We start from the raw sequence: 18,450 nt of genomic DNA on the forward strand, positions 1-18,450 counted from the left end.
AAAATTGTCGATATAAAACAGATTACAGATATTATCCAGATTAGTATACACATTGATGGTTTGCCAATATCGAAGAGTTCAAAACGACAACTGTATCCTATACTGGGAGAAATTTTTCCAAAAGTCTCTGTACCATTCGTTATTGGTATATACCATGGACTGAACAAACCAAATGACTAATGAATTTCTTCAAGATTTCATTAATGAGTACAAAAATCTGAGAGAGGAAGGTTTCGAGTATGATAGTCATAAATTTAAAGTAATTATAAGGGCTGTCATTTGTGATTCACCAGCGAGAGCTTTTGTAACCTACACAAAAGGTCATGGTGGTTTTTATGGTTGCGGTAAGTGCATTCAAGAAGGAGAATATAGTGACCATCGAATGTTATTTCTTGATATGGATGCACCATTACGCACTGACTCGAATTTTATAAATCGTTTAAATGAAGATCATCATTTAGGAAAATCAGATTTTGAAGATATTGGTGTTGGTATGGTGTCTCAATTTCCAGTGGATTACATGCATCTTGTTTGTCAAGGAGTATCAAAAAAAATACTGACTTCGTGGACGAAAGGATGGCGACTAAATGATAAAAAATTACTTAAATTAAGTCACAAAATGACTGAAAATCAATATTATTATTATTATTATTATTATGAGTATTACATAACAACAATAATAATTTAACAATTAATATTAATAAATTTATAGCATGAATAAATAATATTTATTAATTTATAATAATAATATTCTGCAAATTTTCTGTATGAAATCAGAAAGAGCTCTCAATTCTGATTACTATAAGTACTCTTTTATTTGAAGTCGTAAAGAGCTCTTAATTCGGATTTCTGCAAGACATCTTATTTTTGAACTCAAAAAGACTTCCTAATTCTAACTTCTGTAAGCACTCTTTTTTTTTGAACTCAGAAAAAAGATCTCTTTGAGAATATTTGTGGAAGTCTTATATTACTCTTAAAGTGGCGCATTCGACGTCCTCAAGACGTCTTAGAGACACCATTCCGTTAAAAATTACGACGTCCAAATCTTAAATAGGAGTTCATCAAGAACCTCTAAAGACATCATATTGTTTACTGGGATATGTTTATAATGGTCTGAAATGACCTGTAATTTCAAATAGTGATTTGATCGCTGGGATCAAGTTGTATTGCGATCCGAGAGGATCAAATGTTAAAATATTTAAATTGATCCTTAAGGATCTGATTTATTTTTCTGATTCGAATGATTTGAATATTTGTTTAAATTAGTAATTGAATATATTTTTTCTAATTGACGCGAGAATTTACTATTCAATTCAAATTATTTTCTAAATAATTCAACAAAATTATTAAATATATGAAATTATTAACGCACTTTGTTTCTTGAAAATATTAATTTAATTTTGATAAATAAACGATTAAAATTAGTTAAATAAAGCACATTAAATGAAGTTAAATTAATAATTACTACTGATTAAATTCAATTAACCTTTGTAAAATTTAATTAAATAACAATAATTTTAATTATAATTAAATATTAAAGAACTGAAGTGAAGATATTATTAATTATTAAAAGCGGAATTGAAAATTCTTAACAAACTTGATTAATGATATTTTACTGCGTCTAATTTATTCACACAAAAAGACAATGGCCGCGATGCTGAACACCAAGTACGACGTAATTTTTTTATTGCGTCTTAGATATTTGACCAAGAATTTACGTTGAAGTTAATATAATGCGCAAAGTTCGAATAAATGAATTTAATTAAGCACGAGACTGATAATTAGATAATAATTAATTATTTTAGCAAACAATGAAACTCAATGAAATAATTTCTATGTCAGAGAGATCGCAGGTATATTGCACTAGTCACAAGTTCCAGTACAACTGACCGCACATGGCGTCCCTCGGGCCTCGTGCCCCGGACTCGCCGGTCTTCTTCCCGCTAAGTCATGGTGCGCATGTGCAGCAGCCATTTAACATCGCGTTCATAAGAACCACGAAGGCTAGATAGAAGGAGGACGATCGCAATGTTAAAGTTGTGGTACGAAAAACGGATACAGATGGTAGAGTGCGCTGTTGTTGCGAAGGTCCCCTTAGATTTAAAATATAAACAAAACCTATGGAGCCATAATATTTCTAAATTAATTTTATTTATTTTTCTAGCAAATATTATTTTGATAGATAAACTTTAAAAATTTTTCAAAATAATAAATAGTAACATAAATCTTAGTAAAAATTAACAATTTTTTTATTTCAATTAGTAAATAAAAAAAATATTCCGAAAATCGTACTAATAGACTTTTGAAATCTTTATATTAAATTTATGACTAATAAATTTATTATGAAAATTGTAAACTAACATTATTGACAAAATATTTATTATAACAATAATCAAATAATTATAATTATAAAATCTTAATGCGAATCACTATCACAGAAAATGAATGTTATAAAATTGAGATCTTTTAAATTACGAGTTACAAAATATAAAACATTTTTTTCAAACTACGACAAAACGCAATTTTACTTTTTTGCGAATTTCCGCATTCGTTTAGTCATTATTTGACGATTATTTACATTTCTATTGAAGAAATCTGCCAAAAAATGCCCTCTCATTACAATGAAATTATCAATAATTTTACTCATAAACTGTTTAGTATGTTCTTTGCACCCCAAAAGAGGTAAATCGTCAATTGCCGAAATTTTTTCTAAAATTTGAAACATGGTATTAGAAGTAAAATTTTTTGTTCCTACTACTCTCAGCACCTGGTTCTCTAATTGTTTAATTAACCTAAATAATGCTTCACTAGGAAAAATTAAGTTTCCATCGTTCATTTCTTGAATCAATTTGTCACGATCTGTGCAACTTGAAGAAATTAACATTTCCTTACAATTAGAACACTTTGTGAAACGATTCACTTTTCGTGCCATGAACCCAGAAATATATGATATGACATAATCACTTGTTTGTGTTATATCATAATCGTGATCTAATTCTATCAGATCATTAACACTTTGATTATTATTATTATTATTATTATTATTATTATTATTATTATTATTATTATTATTATTATTATTATTATTATTATTGTCAATATTATCAATTGATTGAGTACAAAGCTTATCGGAAGTTTCAGTGCTGTCATCACTGTCACTACTAGTTGACTCATCGACCCAGTGCTCAAAAGGTAAATGTCCATCATTAAATTTGTCATTATAGAAACCTCGAAGCTCATCCGAAATACCTTTCTCGATTATGGAATCAATTTTTTGCAGCCAATTTTTTTTATTACTGTTTGATGCAATTAATGATTCCTTGGTTTGCATTAGTGATGACAATAATTCACCGCCAGTAACATTGGAACCCCTCGGAGGCGTAGCTAACGAATAACTACAGAGTAGCCTGTAAATTTGGCCAAACAGAATTGGATCCGGATGATCATTACACCCACAAGCTGATCTCATGATTCCAAAAAATTTCTGCAATATAAAAAGTCGAATATAAATAATAAGTATAAAACAGTAATTAACGTGGTAAAAAGATCGATGAAAGAAATGATAAAATGACAAATCTCACTTCCAAAGCATCTTGATTTAAACGAGATGTCATAAGATAACTATAATTGCACTTATTATGCAAGAACTCCGATAACTCTAGAGTGGTTCCTAAGGTAACTTTAAAACCACTTAAAGTACTAGCTGTAATAGGAAAATTGAATTCTTCATCGGTATTATAATCATCTGCATCAGAATTTTTTTTTTTTTTTGCAATTTTTTTTTTAGCTTTTTCTTCATTAACTTTTTCTTCCCAATCACGAAGATACTTGTCAAAATCAATAATAGCCTATCAAAGAAATTAGTCTAATGTAAATGAATGAATAATATTTATTTTTAATAAATTTATTTGTAAATTTTCTATCAAATTTTTTTTTTTTATTTTAGGAGGTACAGGGAGTTCGTCCTCAAAATCCGAACAAGTTCGTTTTAACCCACTCAAATGTGATGTCATAAGACTGAAATAATGTGATTACTATATTTATTAAACATTAGTTTAAATACCTTTCTCATGGGGCAATCAGTATCCTGTCGTAAAGCGTTTTCAAATGTCCGCGAGCTCATAGCTTTTATTAAATTATCGACTTTCTCCATAAAAGCAATGGTCGGTTCACAGTCATGAAGTTCATGATTTTCACTTTTATACATCGACATTGCTACCCTTAATTGACGCGCAAATAACTGAAAATCACAGAATAAAATAAAGAAAATTAATTTTAACGAATATGAATTTAGTAGACATTTGTACATTTGTTTAATTAAAATAAAAAATAAGTAAAACATAAAAAGATGCACATTTAGAAAATTCCAAAATCTACACGTGAATTTTTTTTTATTTTTATATTTTAGTTATTTTATTTATTTATTTACAATTGAATAATTATGATGTTTTCAATAGTTTTTTAATATCATAATATGAAATATACCTGCGTTGCCAACAACACATTCATTTTTTGAAACCCTTCAGGCTTTAAATGATGGGGGGATAATTTAAAACCAATTTTGAGATTCATTTTTCCATATGCTTCAATCTTGAGGAGCACCTGCCAATGTAGCATTTTGACGATACCATCAGGAGTCTGAAAAATATTTTTAATCAATACATATTAACATGATTTTCACATTTAATTATTATTACCCAAAAAGAAGAAAATTTGATGATTCCATTCCTGAAATTTTTCAACAAATGACAGAAATCTGATGCAAACCATAATCTTCTGTCACTATTGTAAGGGTGCTCACAACTAAATTTCTGGTCTTCTATTCCAAATAGTTTCCAGGCTCCCCGATTCCATTGCGCAGCATCAGTAGTCACACAGTCAACTTGAAATCCAGCTTTTTCAATCAGGAGTATACACTCTGTTATCAATTTATGTAAAATATCACTAGTGACAGAATTCTTGCTTAAAAAACTTCCGACCACTTGTACCCAGTTGCCTTGAAAGGGTTGAAACATGAATACAAGAGCATGATCAGCTCTTGTATTCATAAACTTTGAGTGTGTGTTCACCCAAGTCAACAAAACCATCTAATTTCATTGTTCGCGAATTCAACTTAACTCCTTCACTTAGGGCAACTTCATCAATAAGAAGTGTACCTAATGAAAAATATATTTAATATAATTAACTCATGATAATTAATAGAAATAATAAAAAAGCGTAAAAGAAGCAATACAGGAAACTATTTAAAAGCTTCTATAGTAGCAAGCAGAGAATATAAGCATAAACTTCAACGAAGCTAGAAAATTTTGGATGCTTTGAAGATAATTTAGGCTTTTGAAATTAGGCGAAGTCAATTGATTTTTATTGTTAGTAACTACGAGTGCTCATAAAATATTAATGTTACTGCTGTAGCTTGATAAAAATCAAATTCGCATTACCCCTTTTAGAAGGAGCTTCCATGCGTGAAGCTTTATAAGAGAGGGTATCGAAAATAGCTTTAGGGAAGCCAAACGCACTATCTAGTTTTTGAATATAAGAATTCAAAGTATCTTTGCAGGGAAGAGGTAAAATTTGTCGTTCTCGAAGACGCTCATACACCGCAGGACTTTTAATTCTCATCAATAAACATTCATAGACCCACTCTATATCATACCGCCTTTGTTTTGAATTTTTTAGTTTAGCAAAATCAAAGCAGGCTTGTACAGCTTTTTGTTGAATTTCTGGCAAATCTGCTACTGCTTTTTCAATTACTTTAGATTCCACAGCAGCGCATTTCAATTTTTGCTCATCGATCAATTGAGACAATTCGATATTCTTTTCATCAAAATAAATAAGACATTTAAAATATAATTGAAATACTAGAACACACTATGGATGACATGTATTACCTTTCGCAGCAGGCGTCTGGATTTTCGTTTTTGCAACTTTAATTGATGCTTCAAACTGTTGCATTGTAATTTCACGTCTTTAGTCGATTTATTTTCACGATTTTGCAATTGACGTCTGAGAACTCGACAAGGCTGGCATCTACTAATACCTTGGTAATGGTGATACTTTCCAGCAGTTAATATATTTGCACAATCTGAAGCACATCTATTACAGAAAAATCTCATCTTTGTAAAACTTCCTTGGTATAAAATCATACAGAAGAAAAAATAAAAAGAATGAAATATCGAGAAAAATTAGAAAATTGTAAGTATGAAAACTAGTTATGTAGAAAATTAAAAAATTAACCTACATTTTTTTAATTATAATATGTATATCAGGAATGTGGACTAGATAGGATCATAATAACAAATTACATTATTATTTCTGCGACGTTTCGGTCATTTATTAGACCTTCATCAGGCATCTGAAAATTACACAAATTAATAACTAACAAAATAACATAACGATTGATATAAATTACAATATTTACCATAATACGAATTCTAACAATCACTATCTTACATTGCACAGTTGCCTTAGTCATATAAATCATCACAAAATTAACAAAATTGATAGATTCATTAATTATTCTTATTATTAACTCAGAAATAAAGTATACACGACACTTATAAAATTGTTATTGCGTGGTAACAGTTAACTCAAATTCAAACTTTATGTACTATACTAAAAGCAATCGTCATACAAACTAGTGACTGTTGTGTGAAATATTCAATTCAATTCCATATATAAAATATAATCCCAAATACCTCAAATAAATTAATCTGCTGACCTTCGAGATTAATTTATTTGAGGTATTTGGTATACTCTTTGAACCCAACTAAAAAAGCTAAACAAAATTTAGCTTTTTCGCTACAATTTTTTATGGATGGCACGCATGTTACATTCTCGTCACGTGACCACATTTGACGCTAAAAAGTAGCGTCAAGCGTCAGCATGAAAAAGCACCTTTAGAATAACTCTTTAGTTACCAGCACAATTGTCAACTAGTGTAGTGAATTGATGGTCTGTCTTAAAAAAAAAAAAAATCAGTGGATTGTATTTGCAATAAAATTACAAATAAAATATATAAATGGCTCGGATCAAGCAGGCTGTGCGCAAATATGATCACGAAGCTTCTTATAAGCTTTCAGCGAAGCTAAAAGCTTTCCAGACCGCGCAAGCGGCTGGAAGTAATTCCAATCCTTCCTCTGCAGCTAAAAAATCTGAGCCCATAGCGAAGCCATATCGCTTTCGTCCTGGCGCGGTAGAACGCCTTAAAATTCGCCCGTATAAAAAAAATACTGAGCTTCTTATTCGCAAATTGTCTTTCCAACGGATCATCAAAAAAATCATCACGAGTTTCAAAGCCAACTTTCGATGTCAATCCGCTGCTCTTGCGGCTCTTCAGGAAGCTGCCGAAGCTTATCTAATTAATCTGTTTTTTGATTCCAATCTTTGCGCTATCCACGCCAAACGCGTCACTGTACAGCCCAGGGACATGATGTTGGCTCTTCGGACTCGCCGAGAGCGTCTTTATTAACTCTCTTTATTAACAACCTACCAAAACCAATTGAATTATTTTATAATGTAAGTAATTCCTTAACTTAAATTTGTTAATTTTTTTGAAGAAATAAATGAGAAAAATTTTTTATTCTATTTCAAATAAATTAATCTTGATAATTTGGACAATAAGTGAAGGTGTACATACATTTATTCGGAAATGGAATTACAATGTCTGAAAAATTTTTGTCTAAACAAAAATAATTGACAGTATTGTTTTGTTTTTTCAGAAAAATCAGTAATTAAATTTTTTGTGTTGATGTATTAACTGATTTTTAATTTTTATACTTTTTATTATTTCATCTGAGTATTATTTTTATAACTTATAAAAGATTATTAAATATTTCTATATTAAAATTGTTGACTTTTTAAAATTTTTAATAATTATAGAAAAATTCTTATTTTTATGAAATAATCATTGGTATTTTTTTTTTTTTTTAAGTAAATAAAATTAATAACCATAATATAACACCTAACGCACATTAAACTTTTCAAATTTTTCAGCGCTTGCGCGTCTCATACTTTTTTCGCGGCTCACAAAACTTGCGTTATTGCCATAGCTTTATTAACGTATCCCTTCCTCGGCTAAAGTCTGGTAAATATTTCATTACTTATTGATAAATATCTCTAAAACTGTGTGGTAATTATTAATGAAATTATTTTTAAAAAATTTTTTAATTGTTAGTTAACGTTACTCCAGTTATTTAAAAAGATCCTAAGAAAAGTTTCTGAGATGTAAAAATGTTTGTAGGTAAACTTTTGGATATTCCGTATACCGTAATGTATAAGAGCGTTCAAAACTCAAACTTTGAAATGAAATATCTCTGAAAATAGATGGTCAAAAATTTTTTAATTGCGCCAATCTATGCAGAATAATTAAATATGAACATTAATCTGCCAAAATTTAAAAAAAATCCTAAGAAAATGACTCTGGCGAGGGTACTACTTTAAATTATAAACAATTTTATGTTGACAAAAAATGATGCCAATTCTTCAATAATAGAAAAAACTAATTTAAAAAATATTTCTTTTAAGTTGTACATTTTTTAACCCCCCTATGAAGAGATAGTTGTTTATATATAACACGAAGGTCGCACTTGATGCGCAAGTCAGTTTCATTTGAGCTCTTGTTATATACTTGTTTGCTTTACAATTTACAAACGACTGACTGTCAGTCTTCCTTTTGCTTCTAATTTGGCTTGTTGATTATTTCTACAAACAAAAATTTAATCTATTATATCTCTATTATTCTCTATCTATTATTCTAATCTCTAATCTATTATTCTCAAAATGGCGAATCCTAAACCAGTGATCAAGTACGCTCAGGTAAATATTTTTAATTTTAATAATTGATGAAAATTTTTTAATATTATTTATTTAATTATGCTGAAGTTAGCTGTCGGCTGTCCATTTTTTTGTGAAAATTAATTTAGCCGATATTTATTAAATTTGAATAATTTTTTTAAAAATTAAATTAATGAAAATTAATTTAGCAGATATTTAATAATTTTTAGAATTTTTGTTAACAAATAAATTATGAAAAAAAAAATTTTTTTAAAATTGACATTTAGAAATTAAAAAAATAAAAAATGCAATTTTTTAAAAATAATTTTTTATAATAAATTTAATTGCTAGATAAAATTTAATTTCATATTAAATTACATGAAAATTAAATTAGCCGTCATTTAAAAATTTTTTGAATTTTTTTTTTATTAAAAAATTTAAAAAAAAATAAAAGAAAAAATTTGACATGCAAAATTTTCAAAAATATTTTTTTGTTATAATTTAATTATTAAAACAAAATAAAAAAATTAAAAACGTCGGCTAACTTTAGTATTATAAATTAATTTATTAGATATTTAATAATTTTAAAAAATTATCTAACAAATAAATTATGACAAAAAAAATTTTTTTTTTTTAAATTGACATGTAAAAATTTTAAAAAATTAAAAATGCAATTTTTTTAAAATAATTTTTTGGAACAAATTTGCTTGTTAAAAAAAAATTAAAAAACTGTCAAGTGACAGCTAAATTGAATGTCATTTAAATTGTAGCAAAAAAAAATTGATTTGTAGAAATTTAAAAAAATCAAAAATGCAATTTTTCAAAAATATTTTTTAATTTTAATTTAATAAATAAAAAAAAAAAAAAATGAAATCGTCGGCTAATTTTGGTATTATTAAAATAATTATTAATGTCAGTTAACTTCGGTGTCATTTAATTTATAATAATAAAATTAACAATACTAAAGTTAGCCGACGTTTTTAATTTTTTTTTCATTTATTAAATTATAACAAAAAAAAATTTTTTAATTTTCTACATGTGAAATTTTTTCTTAAAATTTTTTTTAAAATAATTTTTAAATAAAATAAATTATTAATATTTTTAAATGTTGGCTAACTTAATATAAATTAATATAAATTTTCATATAAAATTAAATGATATTTATAAATTTTCAAAAAAAATATTGAAAAAATTTGTAAAGTTTCATGCAGTTTTTTTAATAATTTTTTTGACAGTTTTTTATAATATCTGTCTTAGAAATTTGTTTAAAATTCATATTATGATATCATATTATCTCACCTTGTTAACTAAAGATTAAACCGGTTACTGAAACTTAACAAAACTGGTTGATAAAGTATCCGTGTTCTACTTAAAATAAATTTATCACTTATTAATCGTTTTATTTCAGCTGTTTATCAACAACGAATTTGTAGATTCCGTGAGCGGAAAAAAATTTCCAACAATAAACCCGTCAAATGGAGCTGTAATAACCCTAGTATCTGAAGGAGATAAAGTGCGTCTTATTAATCATTAAAATTAACATTAATGAAAAGGTTTGATGTATTAATTATTTCTTCAATTTCAAGGCCGATGTAGACAAGGCAGTGGCAGCTGCAAAACAAGCATTTGCAAGAGGATCTCCATGGCGTGCAATGGATGCTTCTGCCCGCGGAGTTTTTATTAACAAAGTAATTGATTCTATCAGAGCTCTTAATTTAATAATTTATGAAGAGCTATTTAATTCTTATTTATGGAATTTATTAAGAGGAATTTTAGCTTTATTTATTGCTGGAAATTTTTAAGCAGGAATTTAAATTTTATTTATTAATGGGAATTTTAATTTAATTTATCAATGGGAATTTTAAATTAATTTATTGTTTGAAATTTTAATTTAATTTATTGCTCGAAGTTTTTAAATAAAAATTTTCTTAAAGATTAATATTAATTAAAATATTTTTATTAGCTCGCAGATTTAATGGAACGCGATATTGATTATCTGGCAAGTCTTGAAACTTTAGATAATGGCAAAACTTTCGAAAGCTCTGTTGGAGATATCCAAGCAAGCGCTGCTACTTTGAGATACTACGCTGGATGGTGTGATAAAATTCATGGCAATACAATTCCATCTGGTAATTAAATTCTCTAAAAAAATAAATAAAAAATAAAATAAAACATCGACGTTCTAATTAGCAAATTGTCTAATTTAATTTTAGAGAATTTTCTATTTTTACGATAAAACAATTAGTTAAAAATTTTTTATCACTTTAAAAAACCATTTAATATCGGTTAGAGGTATAATATTTTGATTTGGATCATTCACATAATTTACAATTGAACTATTACTACATAAAAAAAAAATTTTTTTTTGGGAACCGACGTATTTTTGTATAAAACGTCTAGAAATGCAAAAAAAAATTTTTCTTCGAACTAAAAATTTTTTTGGACTTGTAAAAAAAAACAGAAATTTTATTATACGCCCTTATAGCATCCGAGGTGAGTCCCGGGAGCCGTAAGGGCGTAAAAAATTTTTTTTTTGCATTTCTCCACATTTCCGACAAAACTACGTCAATTCTCGAAAAAAAAAAAATTTTTTTTTATACGCCCTTATGGCTTTTCATCAGGATCTTTTGCCGGTATACGCCCTTATGGTAACTGGAACGCGATATGATGACAGTTAATTTGGTAGAATTTTATATAATTAAAAATCAATAAATAAATAAATAAATCATTAGAAACGAATAATTAAAAAAGATGTACGCAAACATATTTTTATTTTCTAATTGTGTTTTATTTTATTTTAAAATTATTATTTGATTCATTTAATTAATTGTTTTTAGAAATAATAATGCTTACAAGATTTATACTTTACGTCGCTATTTCTTTTTAATTGCTATAAAATTTCTCTCATACGTCAATAAAGAAGTTTCACTTCAAAAATAATAATTTATCTTGAAAAAAATTTTTTTTAATTTTAATTTTTTCTAAATATAAAAATTAATAAAAAAAAATCTTTATTTCAGACGGTGGAAAGTTTACAGTCACCCGAAAGGAACCAATTGGAGTAGTAGGTCAAATAATCCCATGGAACTACCCAATTTTAATGTTAGCTTGGAAATGGGGACCTGCATTAGCAGCAGGTTGTACAATTGTCTTGAAACCCGCGGAGCAAACTCCACTAACAGCTCTCTACATTGGATCTCTGGTTAAAGAAGCTGGCTTCCCCGCGGGAGTGATCAATATCATCCCCGGGTACGGCCCGACTGCGGGAGCAGCCATCTCCGAGCACTTGGACATCCGCAAGGTGGCCTTCACCGGCTCCACGGAAGTAGGCCACATAATAATGGCCGCGGCTGCCAAGAGCAATCTGAAGCATGTCATCTTGGAACTGGGTGGAAAGAGTCCCGTGGTTATCTTCGACGACGTAGACATTCGCCAGGCAGCACAAATCGCCTACAACGCCTTGTTTGATAATCACGGACAGTCTTGCTGCGCTGGTTCCAGGACTTTTGTCCACGTAAAGATTTATGATCAGTTTGTCAAGGTGGCCAAAGAGCTCGCCATGAAGAGGAAAGTTGGAGACCCTTTCAATCCCCAGACAGTCCAGGGGCCACAAATCGACCAAGAAATGTTTGATAAAGTCTTGGGGTTGATTAAGAGTGGCAAAGATGAAGGCGCTGTTTGCGAAACTGGAGGAGAGCGCGAGGGTAATGTTGGGTTCTTCATCAAGCCTACTGTTTTTTCTAATGTCAAAGATGGAATGAGAATTGCCAAAGAAGAAATTTTTGGACCTGTTCAGTCGATTCTTAAGTTTGAAACTATGGAGGAAGTTATTGAGAGAGCTAATAATACTTCTTATGGCCTTGCTGCTGCTGTTATTACTAATAATATTAATAAGGCGCTTCAATTTAGTCAATCTGTTGAAGCTGGATCTGTTTGGTAATTTTTTATTATTATCTATATTATTAAGAGAATAAGCAAAATTTTGTGGTCAGTGTATTTATATGGTTAAATTTGGTATCTAAATTGAGAGCTATTAACATTTTTAAAGATATAAGCGCATCCCGATGTTACACTCATCAAGACCTTTTATTCAAGTACCCACATCGATTTTTCATATATTTATATATATATATATATATATATATATATATATATATATATATATATATATATATATATATATATATATACATATGAAAAATATATGAAAAATTGATGTGGGTACTCAAATGAAAGCTCTTGACGAGTGTAACATCGGGATGAGCTTATATCTTAAAAAATGTCAATAATTGAAAAAGTACAGTGCAAATTAACAAAATTCATTATTTAATAAAGCAAAATTTTATTTATTTATAGTTCACAAGTCACATAGTGACTGTAAAATTGCTAGTTATTATTATTGTTATTAATATCATTATTTTAAGATTTTTTCTTAATTAAAAATCATAAATAAAATAACTACTACTAAAAATAAAACAATGTTTTTTTATACATTATTTTATTTTATCCATTTAAATGGATTTTTATTTATAAATTTCTGATTCCAGGGTTAATTGTTACGATGCTATTACACCACAAACTCCGTTTGGTGGGTACAAAAAATCAGGAATCGGTCGTGAGCTGTAAGTTAATTTAAAAAAAAAAAAATTTTTTTTTCTTTTAATTTTCTTACTAAAAAAATTAAATTATTTTACTAGGGGTGAAGATGGACTGGAAGGATACCTGGAGACCAAAACAATCTCCATCCGTGTTCCAGAAATTTAAAACTTCCACCAAAAATTTTTATAATATTTTTGTAATTACAAATTTTATTTATACGCATACAAACCGAGCAAATAATAATAAATAGTAGTTATAATTAATCATTAGATAAATATCGAGCCAACAATTAATTTAAACTACTTGATTGACTAGATATAATGTACAATAATAACATTGTATAAAAAATTTTTACTAAAAAAACGCAAATTTAAATTTTAAATATTAATATATGAATGATATAAAGTTGATATAAATAGCGGCAGTTTATTATATTATTTATATTAACAAAGAGTTATAATTTTGTCGACTATAGACTCGTAATTTTCTTTAAGGAGATCCAAGTACCCTCCTAGTGTAAAGAATGTCTATAAAAAAAAAATAATGCCAAGTAAATACAAGACAAAAGCTTATTATTTTTTCAATCAAATTCAGTGAAAGTAGAATTTTTTTTAATCGTTAATTACATTAAATTCTTAGCCAAATATACGGCTGGCAAATCTCCATTTACCTACATGTAAAAATTACAATTTTCAAATCTAATATTTGATTAAATATCCCGGAAATCTATTTTAAAAAATTTTTTTTATTAATTATTAATTATTAAAAAAAATTAAAAAACTGTCAAACAAAAAAAAATTGTCTTATAGAAATTAAAAAAAATCAAAAATGCAAATTTAAAAAAATTATTTTTTCAATCAAATTTGTTTGTAAAAAAAATTATCTAGTGACTGCTAATTTTAATGTCATAATTTTTTTAATTTTTAATACAGTAAAAATTTCATTTGTAAAAAATTTGATGAAGAAAGTGCAAAAAAAAAATTTTTTTTAGTCCTAATTTAACAAACGCATTTTTAATTTTTTTTATAAAAATTTATTGCTATAAAATTCTAAAAAAATGTGAAAATAAATTACAAAAAATTTGTAAAGTTTCATGCAAATTTTTTAATAATTTTTTAATAATTTTTTATAATATTTGTCTTAGAAATTTGTTTAAAATTCATATATTGATATCATATTATGCCATCTTGTTAACTAAAAACTAAACCAGTTACTTTTTTTTATTAATTATTAGGCTACGTAGAATAAATTTATAAATTTTCAGGAAGTTTTAAAATTTGACTACTTCGCGTGGATCTCCTTAATTTAACCTGGACTTACTTAAAAGCCCACTTACTTGGCTATAGCCGCAAGTAACTTTATTTTATTAATTATTATTTCCTCTAATTTTGCACCTTGGTTACTTTAAAAATTTATATCAATAAATCACTTGTTATTTATTTAATTACTTATTATTATAAATAAGTATTAAAGATCGAAAATGACCACTGAAATAGCGAATGCTGATAATAACTTTAGATTGATAATAAAAGAGCGGGAGTTTTTTTGGCCGGATAATAATCGCTTAATTTCGTTAAAACATTTCGACGGTGTAAAAAACGGCAGGAATTATTCAGCAGGTAAAGCGAGGTCTCCAAAATTTTTATCAAATTTTTTTTTTTTATACTTTGTTCCAATAATTGTACTTGTATTATTTAAACTTTATTTATTCTTCTCAAGGTCTCTAGTGCTTCGGGAAGGCTATTTCGCGCACTGGCTGTCCGTTTTCTACCAGCCAGACGCTTCCGCTTTTTCCGTTTGCCAGCACGTGTACCAGTGCTTTACTCACATGTTCGGCTCTAAAAAAAAATTAAAATATAAATTTTATTAATAATAATTTTATTTATAAAATTAAAAATTTTAAAATATACTTCTGAGGGATGCAAGAGGCGGTGTCACGTCGCCAAGCGTCCTCGTATCTGGGCGAAAGCAATTGCTTTCCAACATCGCGGACAAGATTGCTGTCAGTCGTGCTGGGACACAAAGACATCACCTTCACGCCAGTCAAGTCCACGTGATACTTGTCACCAAAAGCTCGGGTCAAGCTGACAATCGCTGCCTTAGTTGCTGAATATATTGGGACACTGACGTATGGGTTCAGACTGACGTTGCTGCCTGTGTTTATCACAATACCTCCCCGGCCTCCTTTATCTATTCCTAAATATCGTTGTGCTAATAACATTCCACGGATAACTCCATTCTAAAAATAATTAAAAGAAATTTTTTTTAATAATAATAACTAGCAAACTTGCCGTCACTATGTGACTGCCATGACTTGTGAACTATAAATGAATAAAATATTACTTTATTAAATAATGAATTTTGCTAAATTGCACTGTACTTTTTCAACTATTGACATTTTTTAAGATATAAGCTCATCCAGATGTTACACTCATAAAGAGCTTTCATTTAAGTACCCACATCAATTTTTGATATATTTTTCATATATACAAATATATAATATATATATATATATATATATATATATATATATATATATATATATATATATATATATATATATATATATATATATATATATAAATATATAAAATATATGAAAAATTGATGTGGGTACTCAAATGAAAGGTCTCGATGAGTGTAACATAATGATGAGCTTATATCTTTAAAAATGTCAATAGTTCTTGAGATACAAGGTCATTTATTAATTATGTCACTTAATTTAACTAAAAAAGCCGATTTTATTATATAACTATTCTGGATACAAAATTTTTCTAAATCTCTTAATAATATAAATCATAAAACAAAAATAATTAATTTTTTTTTTTTATGTAATAAAAAAATATATTTTAATAACTTACGAGATTAATGTCGACCTCAAGTTCCCAGAATCTGTCATTCATTATCCCAGCATTGTTGATAAGAATATCAATATGACCGAACGTTGAAATTGTTATTCGAAATGATTCTATAAAAAAAAAAAACTATCGTTCATAAATTATAAAATTTTATTTTTATAAGATTAAGTAAGAAATAAAAAAATACATTAACAAGATAATTCTGATGATAATAATAATAAATAATAAATTTTTATTTATTCTTCACATTAAACATGATAACTAAAACAAATAAAAAAAATTTATACCTTCAAACTGTGGATAATCAGTGACATCACACTGACAATAAAGCACCCGATCTTTGCCATGCCTCAGAGCTAGTCCGTTCGCTAACTTTTCTCCTTCTTCAGCGTTAATATCACAAATCGTAACCTTGGAAACACAAGTATTAAATATTTCAGCATAGTATTCTAATTCATTTAAAAATAAAACTCTATTTTTAATTTCGCCTCCCTATGATTTTTCTTCATCACAAAGCTTACTTTTTATTTGCCTATAAGTATACTGGAATTGTAATTTTCATACCAATTTAATTACCAAAAAATCTACAACACTAAAGTTAGCTGACGTTTTTAATTTTTTGATTGTTTTCCATTTATTAAACTTAATTTTATAAAAATCTCAGTAAAAAATTGTGAATTTTAAAAAATACATTTTTTCATCTCAAGTCAAGGCTCTGTTAAAAAAAATCAATTAAAAATATAAAAGTTAACAATTACCTTCGCTCCTTGGTTGAGCAATTCTTCAACAAAAGCTCTGCCGATCCCAGAAGACCCTCCAGTAACCAAGGCGACTCGTCCTTTCAGTTCCATTTTAAACTTTTATTCAATTATTAATAATCGCTCTTTTTCTTCGAGTCTGACCTTGAAAAAAAAATCACTGTCAGCAAAATCAATACTTGTTTTTAATTTTAATCAAATAAAAATTATGTAGAAAATTTAATAAACCATAAGAGCAATTTTTTAAAAATATTTTTTAGTCACAATTTATTAAAATTATTTCAACAGATTTTTAATAATTTTCATACTTTTTTTTTTTTTTATTGAAAAAATGATAAAAAAATTTTTTTTTAAATTCACTTATGAAAAATTTGATAAACTGTAAGTGCAATTTTAAAAAAATATCTTTCAGTTTAAATTCAATAAATTAATCAAAATCAAAAAATTACAAATGTCGGCTAACTTAATATGAAAATTAAGTTAACCGACATATAAAATTTTTAATAATTTATTTTATTGAAAAACTATTAAAAAAAAAATTTCACATGTAGAAAATTTTAAAAATTACACATGCAATTTTTTAAAAGTTTTTTTTTGTTATAATTTAAAAAAAAAAAAAAAAAAAAAAATCAAAAACGTCGGATAACTTTAGTATTATTATTCAAGTTATAAGACTAAAGTTAGCCGACATTATTAATTTTTTAAATGATTAAATTAGAACTGAATAATATTTTTAAAAAATTGCATTTAGAGTTTTAAAAGTTTTTTAAAATTGAATTTTTTTCTTAATTTTTTTAATAAAAAAAATTCTAAAAATTTATAAATGTCGGCTGACTTAATTTTCATACTTAAATTGTTACAATAAAGTTAGCCTACATTTTTAATTTATTAAATTAGAACTAAAAAATATTTTTAAAAAATTGTACTTAGAGTTTTTCAATATTTTTACATCTAAAAATTTTTTTTATTATTTTGTAATAATTTTTTCAATAAAAAAAATTCTAAAAATTTTTCGATGTCGGCTAACTTAATTTTCATAAAAATCAATGAATATTTATCACTGACCTGATCAATGCGTAATAACTTCACTTTTTTTTTTATTTTTATATTTTCCAAAATACAGCAAGTAGTTATATATTTATTTATAAAAATACAATTGCAGAAAACATGAAAGTGGATGAAAGTGAAGACGACCTTGAATGCGCCGAAACGTTCTTGGCCCTGGTGTAGTTCACGGTGAAGGAGAAAGGGAATAAATGAGGATGAGTCAGACAGAGTCTGCTAAACAGTAGCGATAGAGATGAATAGATACGATTTATACAGCACAAATGTCACTCACGAGCTTGCGGGGGTGAATATATATATATATATATATATATATATATATATATATATATATATATATATATATATATATATATAACTATTATTATTATTTTCACTGTAAATATATAGACGCTGGA

General features: G+C 27.1%; 4 protein-coding genes across 8 annotated transcripts; 1 reads left to right on the top strand and 3 right to left on the bottom strand.

Moving 5' to 3' along the window:
* Positions 1–1,896: 1,896 nt before the first annotated feature.
* On the bottom strand, positions 1,897–5,018 carry LOC141535336 (uncharacterized). 2 transcript variants are annotated; one of them, XM_074255206.1, is made up of 5 exons: positions 4,698–5,018; positions 4,486–4,638; positions 4,064–4,240; positions 3,582–3,848; positions 1,897–3,484 (listed from the first exon to the last, which is right to left on the bottom strand). In XM_074255206.1, the coding sequence occupies exons 1-5, from the start codon at positions 5,013–5,015 to the stop codon at positions 2,525–2,527; spliced, it is 1,875 nt and encodes a 624-aa protein (XP_074111307.1). In that variant the 5' UTR covers positions 5,016–5,018; the 3' UTR covers positions 1,897–2,524. The 2 variants fall into 2 exon arrangements, with proteins under 2 accessions (XP_074111307.1, XP_074111308.1); XM_074255207.1 differs by lacking the exon at positions 3,582–3,848.
* Positions 5,006–6,187, bottom strand: LOC141535347 (uncharacterized). The gene is made up of 3 exons (XM_074255223.1): positions 5,889–6,187; positions 5,439–5,814; positions 5,006–5,156 (listed from the first exon to the last, which is right to left on the bottom strand). The coding sequence occupies exons 1-3, from the start codon at positions 6,141–6,143 to the stop codon at positions 5,032–5,034; spliced, it is 756 nt and encodes a 251-aa protein (XP_074111324.1). The 5' UTR covers positions 6,144–6,187; the 3' UTR covers positions 5,006–5,031.
* Positions 6,188–8,617: 2,430 nt separating this feature from the next.
* LOC141535340 (aldehyde dehydrogenase X, mitochondrial) lies at positions 8,618–13,646 on the top strand. The gene is made up of 7 exons (XM_074255211.1): positions 8,618–8,814; positions 10,181–10,285; positions 10,359–10,460; positions 10,736–10,901; positions 11,793–12,708; positions 13,320–13,394; positions 13,470–13,646. The coding sequence occupies exons 1-7, from the start codon at positions 8,779–8,781 to the stop codon at positions 13,534–13,536; spliced, it is 1,467 nt and encodes a 488-aa protein (XP_074111312.1). The 5' UTR covers positions 8,618–8,778; the 3' UTR covers positions 13,537–13,646.
* Positions 13,647–13,777: 131 nt separating this feature from the next.
* LOC141535346 (15-hydroxyprostaglandin dehydrogenase [NAD(+)]-like) lies at positions 13,778–18,277 on the bottom strand. 4 transcript variants are annotated; one of them, XM_074255219.1, is made up of 6 exons: positions 18,053–18,277; positions 16,988–17,131; positions 16,517–16,640; positions 16,233–16,339; positions 15,282–15,610; positions 13,778–15,209 (listed from the first exon to the last, which is right to left on the bottom strand). In XM_074255219.1, the coding sequence occupies exons 2-6, from the start codon at positions 17,078–17,080 to the stop codon at positions 15,095–15,097; spliced, it is 768 nt and encodes a 255-aa protein (XP_074111320.1). In that variant the 5' UTR covers positions 17,081–17,131; positions 18,053–18,277; the 3' UTR covers positions 13,778–15,094. The 4 variants fall into 4 exon arrangements, with proteins under 4 accessions (XP_074111320.1, XP_074111322.1, XP_074111321.1 ...); XM_074255221.1 differs by having other exon boundaries at positions 16,988–17,126; positions 18,053–18,262; XM_074255220.1 differs by lacking the exon at positions 18,053–18,277 and having other exon boundaries at positions 16,988–17,263.
* Positions 18,278–18,450: the final 173 nt, after the last annotated feature.

This window comes from Cotesia typhae, unplaced genomic scaffold (genome assembly GCF_013202065.1).
Source record: "Cotesia typhae breed Kobodo isofemale line unplaced genomic scaffold, CoteBio_Ctyphae scaffold_13, whole genome shotgun sequence".
Classification (NCBI taxonomy): domain Eukaryota; kingdom Metazoa; phylum Arthropoda; class Insecta; order Hymenoptera; family Braconidae; genus Cotesia; species Cotesia typhae.

What these genes read in the sequence shown, in the direction of transcription:
- LOC141535336 (XM_074255206.1), bottom strand. Translation starts at nt 5,015, where the DNA reads ATGTTTCAACCCTTTCAAGGCAACTGGGTACAAGTGGTCGGAAGTTTT. An exon ending in TCAAATTTTCTTCTTTTTGG is followed by an intron (nt 4,639 to 4,697) that starts GTAATAATAATT and finishes AATATTTTTCAG; the next exon opens with ACTCCTGATGGTATCGTCAA. An exon ending in CTGATTGCCCCATGAGAAAG is followed by an intron (nt 3,849 to 4,063) that starts GTATTTAAACTA and finishes TTTCTTTGATAG; the next exon opens with GCTATTATTGATTTTGACAA.
- LOC141535347 (XM_074255223.1), bottom strand. Translation starts at nt 6,143, where the DNA reads ATGATTTTATACCAAGGAAGTTTTACAAAGATGAGATTTTTCTGTAAT. An exon ending in CCAGACGCCTGCTGCGAAAG is followed by an intron (nt 5,815 to 5,888) that starts GTAATACATGTC and finishes TTTGATGAAAAG; the next exon opens with AATATCGAATTGTCTCAATT. An exon ending in GGAAGCTCCTTCTAAAAGGG is followed by an intron (nt 5,157 to 5,438) that starts GTAATGCGAATT and finishes ATTTTTCATTAG; the next exon opens with GTACACTTCTTATTGATGAA.
- LOC141535340 (XM_074255211.1), top strand. Translation starts at nt 8,779, where the DNA reads ATGGCGAATCCTAAACCAGTGATCAAGTACGCTCAG. An exon ending in CAGTGATCAAGTACGCTCAG is followed by an intron (nt 8,815 to 10,180) that starts GTAAATATTTTT and finishes GTTTTATTTCAG; the next exon opens with CTGTTTATCAACAACGAATT. An exon ending in TGGCAATACAATTCCATCTG is followed by an intron (nt 10,902 to 11,792) that starts GTAATTAAATTC and finishes TCTTTATTTCAG; the next exon opens with ACGGTGGAAAGTTTACAGTC.
- LOC141535346 (XM_074255219.1), bottom strand. Translation starts at nt 17,080, where the DNA reads ATGGAACTGAAAGGACGAGTCGCCTTGGTTACTGGAGGGTCTTCTGGG. An exon ending in TGATTATCCACAGTTTGAAG is followed by an intron (nt 16,340 to 16,516) that starts GTATAAATTTTT and finishes TTTTTTTTATAG; the next exon opens with AATCATTTCGAATAACAATT. An exon ending in TTGAGGTCGACATTAATCTC is followed by an intron (nt 15,611 to 16,232) that starts GTAAGTTATTAA and finishes AATTATTTTTAG; the next exon opens with AATGGAGTTATCCGTGGAAT.